Source organism: Denticeps clupeoides, unplaced genomic scaffold, assembly GCF_900700375.1.
Source record: "Denticeps clupeoides unplaced genomic scaffold, fDenClu1.1, whole genome shotgun sequence".
NCBI classification, from domain to species: Eukaryota; Metazoa; Chordata; class Actinopteri; order Clupeiformes; family Denticipitidae; genus Denticeps; species Denticeps clupeoides.
Genome location: NW_021629698.1, coordinates 9973 through 18960, shown reverse-complemented (window position 1 = coordinate 18960; position 8988 = coordinate 9973). Strand labels below are relative to the sequence as shown.

At 46.7% G+C, this 8988-nt stretch overlaps 1 protein-coding gene across 1 annotated transcript; it reads left to right on the top strand.

The window, feature by feature from the left end:
• Positions 1 to 1088: 1088 nt before the first annotated feature.
• Positions 1089 to 6540, top strand: LOC114771938 (transmembrane emp24 domain-containing protein 3-like; the record flags this gene model as incomplete). Its single annotated transcript, XM_028965140.1, is given in 4 exon segments — positions 1089 to 1125; positions 1128 to 1162; positions 1261 to 1506; positions 6252 to 6540. Coding segments are annotated over 4 exon segments (552 nt in total), but the record flags the coding sequence as incomplete, so codon positions are not given.
• Between the last annotated feature and the right edge of the window lie 2448 nt (positions 6541 to 8988).

Genomic DNA, 8988 nt, shown 5'->3' with positions numbered 1-8988 from the left:
TGTGTTTATGTGGAAAAAAAAACATTATTCTGGCTTTTCATTTCCCCACTTTCGTGACGTGACGTGGCTACGGATTTATTCTCGGTTTACACTCGACTGACGATTCGCGTTTGACATGCTTACCGCGGTTCTGGACGTGTGAAACTCTCCATCGTGAGATTAAACGTGGAACGCGGTCCGTGTGATCTGAAATCTGCGCGTCAGGAAAAACGAAAGTGAGCAGAACAGAAAGTGAAAACAGAAAAGAGACGCGTCGAAAGTGTGTTGTTCCTGATCTTTTGGGATGGCCCAAATGTAAAATTAATTTTACTAATGTATTATTCATGTCATTTTTTATTGTGGTATTATTATAAATCGTATTTAAATGTACTTGATATTGTACCATTATATGTAAAGTGTAAATGCTGTTAAAATCCCATTCTGAGAGAAGTTTTAGGCCAGCGGTGGCGGCCCATAATCAGAAGGTTGTGGGTTCGAATCCGAGCCGCCAAGGTGCCACTGAGGTCCCTTGATGAAGGTCCTGTCCCCACACGCTGCTCCCCGGGCGCTTGTCATGGTGCCCACTGCTCACCAAGGGTGATGGATAAATACAGAGGACACGTTTCACCATGTCACTGTGTCACGTGTGCTGTGTTTAACAATGACAATCACTCATTTTCACTTCAAATGTTCGGTGTCCACTAAAATGAACCAATTGTTTTGTTGGTTTGATCGGTTCCGTTATTATAAAAGTCGGACTTTTATTATGACTGTTCCAGCAGAAGTGTGACCCGGTGTAAAACTTCCGCCTTTGACCTCGACCTGCTGAATAAACGCCGTGTTGCCAAGTCCGTCTTTTAAACGAAGACCGGGCCGCGCCTTACGGCGTGGTTCCCCGCGGGAATCTGGCAACCCGGCGCCGCTGCCCCGCCCACCCTCAGGTGCTGAGCGCCACGTCAGGCGTGTTGAGGATGAACTTTGTTTTTGCGACTTCAGCTGCGAGTTGTTGAAGGGTCGTTCCTGGTTCCAGAATAAACCGAGCAGGATGACGTTATTCCTCCTGCTGCTGCCGCTGCTCGCCCGCGCCGCGCCTCCACCGAATTAACGTTCGAGTTACGGACAACGAGAAGCAGTGTTTTTACGAGGAGTGGAGAGCGGGGAGCAGTTCCACGTCGACTTCCAGGTCACACGTCTGATCGCGGCGACATTCGTCCCGTTTCATCCCGCGGCCGCTCTGCGTGTGATGACGTGTCTTCGTGTCCTTGCTTCTCTGGCCCCCAGGTGATCGCTGGAGGGAACTACGACGTGGACTGCGTCGTGTCGGACCCCGGTGACCGCGTCCTGTACCAGGAGCGCAAGAAGCAGTACGACAGCTTCTCCCATACCACCAGCACCAAGGGGGTCTACAGGGTCTGTTTCAGCAACGAGTTCTCCACCTTCTCCCACAAAACCATATACCTGGACTTCAGGTTCGGAGAGGAGCGCCCCCTACTGCCCGACATGAACAGAGGAACAGCGCTTACACAGGTCTTACTACACACACACACACACACACACCCCATATACACGCACACACACACCGTATACACACACACACACACACACACACCATGTACATGCTCGCACACGCCCCGTATATACACACACACACACACACCCGAATACACGCGCACAACACCCCGAAATACACGCACACAAACACCGTATACACACACACACACCATGTACATGCTCGCGCGCGCACACACGCCCCGTATATACACACACACACGCCCCGAATACACGCACACACAACACCGTATACAAACACACAACACACACACCACACACCATGTACATGCTCGCACACGCCCGTATATACACACCACACCACACACACACACACCCCGAATACACGCACACAAACACCGTATACACACACACACACCATGTACATGCTCGCACACGCCCCGTATATACACACACACACACACACACACACACACACACACACACGCCCCGAATACACGCACACAAACACCGTATACACACACACCATGTACATGCTCGCAAGCGCACCCACACGCCCTGTATACACGCACACACACACACCACACACACACACACGCCCCGTATACACGCACACACACACCGTATACACACACACACACACACACACAATGTACATGCTCGCACACCCCGTATAATACACACACCCACACACACACAACGCCCGATACACGCACACAAAACACCGTATACAACACACACACCTGTACATGCTCGCACACGCCCCGTATACACACACACACACACACACACACACACACAGGCCAGTTTGCATGCCATCATTGTGTTGGTGTGTGTTTCCTCGGCGCGGTGACTTGCTGTCTCTTGCTGGTTTGTAGGTGTAAGATAACAGTTTTAAAAGGAATTTTTTGACATTACATCAAGTTTATGGAAATAAACTGACATGCTGTCAACCAAATCCTGACTGACGGCGCCCGTCCTTCATAACCAGTGCTTGGGGTTTGCCAGAATTTGTGGGTTTTTTTTTGTCCAGCCGCCTCTTGAGGTTTGACCACAAGTTCTCCGTTGGATTAAAGTTCCGGGGAGTTTCCTGCCATGGAACCAAAATGTCAATGTTTTGTTCTCCGAGCCACTTAGTTCTCACTTTGGCCTCATGGCACGATGGTCCATCAAGCTGGAAAAGGCATCGTTCTTCACCAGACTGGTCTTGGATGGTTGGGAGAAGTTGCTGTTGGAGGAAGTTTTGGTACCTGGTTCTACCTTGGTTCTTTATTCATGGCTGTGTTCTGGGGTAAAATTGTGAGTGAGAAGCAGCCCCACACATGAAGGGTCTCAGGATGCTTTACTGCTGGTACGAGACAGGACTGATGGTGGCGTCACCTTCTCTTCTCCAGACAATCATTTTTCCAGATGCCACAAACATCAGAGAAACTGACTTTACTCCAGACCTCCACAGTCCAATCCCTGAACTTTTTACAGAATATCAGCCTGTACTTGATGTTTTTCTGGGAGAGAAGTGGTTTCTTCTTCACACCAGGCCATCCTCCAAAAGTCTTCTCCTCACTGTGCATGCAGATGCCCTCACACCCGCCTGCTGCCATTCCTGAGCAAGCTCTGCACTGGTGGCACCTCGATCCCGCAGCCGGATCTCCTTGTCATTTAGGTGTAATCTTAGTAGCAGCAATATTCTTGCCTGTGAAGCCCTTTTTATGCAACACATTGGTGACTGAAGATGTTTCCTTGCAGGTCACCACAGTTAACCGAGGAAGAACAATGATTTCACCAGGACAGAATGATCTCTGCCTTGTGCCCATCAACACTCTCACTTTCAAGATTCAAGATTAGTTTATTGTCAGTACAACAGTACACACAGTATACCGTGTATTGAAATAATACACAACACCCATAGTGCAATCAAAAGAAAAAATACAAAGATATTATATATATAGAATGTAGATACACACTAAACTAAACTGTTAACGAGAGGATCACTGAAATGATCTCAGCAGGTCCTTTTGTGGCCCCTTTAGTCCTCCCAGACGCCTCCTCCTTCACTTCAGAATCCACACAAATCTCCACTGACATTTAATCCATATAGCACATTAAACAAACCTGGTCAACCAACGGGCTGTGAAGGTTTGAATAAAATGGAATCATACGTTGTCACTTTGTTTGGCCTTGTTGAAGAATTTCCTGATCTTCACCAGGAATTCCAGCGGCGCAGGGGCCACTTCAGTGGTGATGTTTTACGCCGCACGTTTCTCAGGAAGTCTGCTGGAGAAGCACCTCAGCACTCGGTCTCATTGCCGGATCCAGGGTCAGGGCGTCCTCCAGAAAACTGCGAAATACTGGAGACCATTTATCCCTCTTTGTCAACCTAGGCACTTCCATCATTTCCGCCAAGTCCTCCAAAATGGAATTCTTGCTGGTACCGAGGAGATAAGAACCACCTTCAGCCAGCTCTAGTAATGTCATTCCCACAGACCACACATCACATTTTTCATTGAAGCCATCACTGAAGTATTCTAACGCGATCTCTGGGGCAACGTAAGGAATGGTTCCAGCTCTGTCTTTGCACTTCTTCTTGATCTTTAACATCAGACCAAAATCCACAAGCCGGACCTCAACCAGCATCAGTCAGTAAAATATTAGGTGGTTTGATGTCCCTGTGCATGTAACCTTTCTGGTGGAGATAAAGGAGAGTCTCCAGGACTTCTTTTGCCACAAATGCTAGTTGGCTTTCTTTCAAGGACCCCATCCTCGTGTAGAAGTCGTCCAGATCTCCACCTGCGTAAAGCTCCATGCAGATGTACAACTTTCCTTTCCAGGAGTACATGCCCATGAGCTTAGGGATGTTTTGGTGGACTAAACTCTGCAGTAACAGAGACTCTATCATGAAACTTCTTGAAGTTCTTATGGTCCACTCTTGAATCTTCATTGCAACCAAGTGACCGGTTTTGAGATTCCTGGCTTTGTGAACTTGGCCAGATCCTCCTTCCCCGATGCATTCTAGAATCTGATAGTCCTTGGAGGGGTCTTGAAGCATGACACCAGCTAAGTCCATGTATGACTGCTGATGCTGCTCCTCATCAAGGACATCCTGGTTCTGCGGCTCGTTCTCCTCCTGAATATCTTCTCCTGATTAAGCAGGTTTTGGACATCCTGGTTCTGCAGCTCTTTCTCCTTCTGAACTATATGATTCTCTTTAAACAGGTGTTTTATCTCCTGGTTCTGAGGCTCTTTCTCCTCCTGAACTATCTGGTCCTCATTAAGCAGGTTTTGGACATCCTGTTTCTGCGGCTCATTCTTCTTCTGAACTATATGATTCTCTTTAAACAGGTGTTTTATCTCCTGGTTCTGCAGCTCTTTCTCCTCATGAACCTGTCGCTCCTCATTAAGCAGGTTTTGGACTCTGGTTCTGCAGCTCTTCTCCTTCTGAACTATATGATTCTCTTTAAACAGGTGTTTTATCTCCTGGTTCTACGGCTCTTTCTCCTCCTGAACTATCTGGTCCTCATTAAGCAGGTTTTGGACATCCTGGTCCACCGTCTCTTTCTCCTCCTGAACTATCTGGTCCTCATTAAGCAGGTTTTGGACATCCTGTTTCTGCGGCTCATTCTTCTTCTGAACTATATGATTCTCTTTAAACAGGTGTTTTATCTCCTGGTTCTGCAGCTCTTTCTCCTCATGAACCTGTCGCTCCTCATTAAGCAGGTTTTGGACATCCTGGTTCTGCAGCTCTTTCTCCTTCTGAACTATATGATTCTCTTTAAACAGGTGTTTTATCTCCTGGTTCTACGGCTCTTTCTCCTCCTGAACTATCTGGTCCTCATTAAGCAGGTTTTGGACATCCTGGTCCACCGTCTCTTTCTCCTCCTGAAACTGCCGCTCCTCAATAAACAGCTTTTCGACCTCTTGGTTCTGCGGCTCTTTCTCCTCCTGAAACGGCTGGTAAATTCCACCGATCTCCTGGAGCTGCTCAATTTGAGACTGATGTTTTTTTGGGATTTCCATAAACATCTTCATTAGTTTGTCCACTTGAGGTTGTTTGACAGAATCCTTCTCCTTGTGGAGCTCCATATTGAAGGCGCGGTTATGGTCATAAATGTACACCATTTTGTCTTGTTTATAATAATCAGTGGACATCTCAATATATAACGTGAGAAAATATTGGAATTAGTGGTTTAAATATTTTGTGGGTTGTATTTCTTTAATATTGCTCTTTTTTATAGTGAATCTTTATTAATTTCAGGTAAAGCTCATAACCAAATGCTTCTTTAGGACATAATCTGGGAGGGGCCTTACTTCTGATGTTTTATCAATATGTAATATATTGTATTGGGATGTACCCTCGAATAAGTCTAGGGTTAGGGTTAGAGTGAGAGCGTGTAGCGTCTTGGGAAACATTTCCAGCATTTACCAACGTCCTTATCCAGAGCGACTTAGTCAGTTGTTACAGTGACCGTCCCCCTGGAGACACTCTTCCTCAGGGACATGATTGTATTCAGTGGGGTTTGAACCTGGGACGTTCTGCTCTGTTAGTTTATAAGTTATAAGTAGTGTGTGTTACTCACCAGGCTACCACCGCCCCTCCAAAGGTTTGTTCCTCTGACTTCCATGACCACAGGTGTATAAAATTGAGACCCCAGGTTTGCTTCTGCAAACATTAGTGATAGACTGGGTGACACACACACACACACACACACAGAAATCCCACAACAGTTTGTATTACATATGATGTGTGTGTGTGTGTTTATTCTCAGATGGAATCTGCGTGTCTCTCCATCCATGAGATCCTGAAGGTGGTGGTGGACTCTCAGACTTGGTACCGCCTCCGCGAGGCCCAGGACCGAATCAGGGCAGAGGATCTCAATCAGCGCATTTCCTATTGGTCGGTTGGAGAGACCATCATCCTGTTTGTGGTCAGCATCGGGCAGGTGCTCATGTTGAGGAGCTTCTTCATTGATAAGAAGAGCAGCGTGGCCACCAACACCTGAACACAAACACCTGTGTGTGTGTGTGTGTGTGTGTGTGTGTGTGTGTGTGTGTGTAAAAGAAGTTTGTATTATTTTGCTGTGCTCGTTGAGTGAAACAGCAATATCCTGGAATATGTAATGAAGGCAGATATGACAGATTGTTACATTGCTTGTGTTTTGCTGATTATCTGATGATTTCTATAAATGTCAGAGCACCATCCTGTGGGTCAAACTGCAGCCAGAAGATTTGAGAACCCCGCCCGCCGTGGTTGGTCAGAACCAGTGTGGCTTCTTTTACCTGTGACCCTGTGACCCCTGTGAACGTCTGTCTCTGTACATGTCCAGCAGTTTGCAGGTTTGTTTCTGATAAATGATGTTGGAGGTTCTGTGGGTGTAAAAGTGACTGAAATAAAAAAACAAACTGAGCATTTTTTTTTACGTTCAACCATTATTTCTCTCTGGTAAAAAAAAGGAGGTATGTCACATGTACACACACACACACACCACCACACACTACACACTACCTTGACCCTGTTGTTCCGGTATTTGCAGCTCTATTAATATCTGGTCTCCATATTTGACTGCGTGTGTGAGAGAGAGACGCAGGACAGCAGAGACCAGAGATAAACGAAGCTCCCTACGTTTCTCCGTCCTCCCTGCTGCTCGTGCGTCGTCATGGTGAAGTGTCTGATCCAAATTAAAACTAAGGTGAACGTTCATCTGCGGATGATCAATCACTGCTACCGCAACCTCAGGGTCCGTGTGGTGACATTGGGGCCGAGGATTCTGGGTAAAGCGCTGGGTGCATTGCCTCTCTGTCCCCGCCTCCCTGACTCCACCCCTGCAGCCAGCAATGAGCCAGGTAAACACACACACACCACACACACACTCACTATACTGTTTATGTCTGTTTATTCAGACGGAAAGCAGAGAAATGCTTCTTGCATAAATTCGTACTGGACAAGCTGACTGACACACGAACTCACACAGGACCTGTAGGAGGAGAAAGCTTTTTTCTATTTCCATGTCAGGTCTAGACTCTCTGAAGGACAGGGTCTTGGCCCCGCCCATCTCCGCCCACCCTGAAGCAGCACTGGCTGATGGAGAGGCGGGATGTCTGGGAGCCCAGCTGCCCTGATTTCAGAGCCCCCGCCCACTCTGGACCAGAAGCCTTTAGATCCCAAAGCACGGAGCCCAGCAACCGCCAGGCAGGAGGTCAGCGGGCGGAGCAGCCAGAGCCACACCCCGCCCCTGGCTTCTCCAGCCTCCTTGGTCACAGCAGAGGGGACATCGGTAGGCAGGGTGGTATGGCTGATTGTTGTGACGACCAGTTTGTTCCTGGCTTTTCTCCTACTTGTGGTTGCGCTGGTGGAGTCCGAGCTGGATGTGGGGTTCCTTAGAGATGCCGCCGCTGGCCCGAGCTCCAGGACCTTCACTACAACTTCTTCTGTCCACTCCGCCGCTGGGCTGCCTGTAAACTCCGCTGGGTGGGTGGCCACTTGATCAAAAAGTAAAAAGTTAGACTAACATCGTAGGGGACGGGACCTTAAACATTAGTAGGCTGTTAGTAGAATTTGAATTAGTTGAATTAGCAACATAGAGAGTTTGAAGCTGAGAAGACCAGGAGACGAGACAGCGGCTGTCCCATCTGGCCAATCAGGAGGGTGAATGGTCAGTGGACCAATGCTGAAGACCTCAATAGATCGATGTGAGACAGGCAGGAGGACGTGTTTGATGTGAGACAGGCAGGTAGCTTGTGGTTCATGTGGAAACCACGCCTATTAAGTAAAGAGGGAAGACCGGCTCATATTCTGGATTATTAATATTATTTTCAATGATCTGTAAAAATACCAACACTTTTTAATATCTTTCATACAATATTTAAACAGTAATATTTCAGTTTTGGCATTATATTGATGGGATTAACAGAAAATATGCATAATTAAATTGAACTGGTCACACAGCATGATGGAACCTCCACCACATTTGACAGCAGGTATTTTTCCTGGTCTGTGGAGTTCTTCCACCATGAAATGCGCTTCTTCAGAAGAGGCAAAGAGAAGTTCCAGGCTTAACCAGCTAATCTGGCCAATGTGGAGTTGCATGTAATCAGTATTGACTAGTCGCTGGTCATCTCTAAACTGGACTACTGGACTGCTCTCTAGTAGCTGGGCTCTCTAGTCATCAGGCTGGTACATCATCAAAATATTTTGACTTAAAACCTTCATGAACATGAGTGGTAGCTTGATGGAGAGCATGAGGAATTAGGGCTGTGCGATTATGGCCAAAATTATCATCACAATTATATTTATCATATTGTAATCACAATTATTAGTCACATTTATTCTTTGTTTTAGGTAAAATGCATTTTTATTGAGCTTTCTATTTTAAACAGTAAGTAAACAAGGCTTTCAGATTTTTGCCGATAAAACCATCCTATCAACATTTTCTGTCTTAAGAGATGATGTTCGGGTCTCTGTTTTTAAAGATTTAATATGAAAGATCCATTTACCTGCTTATTTGG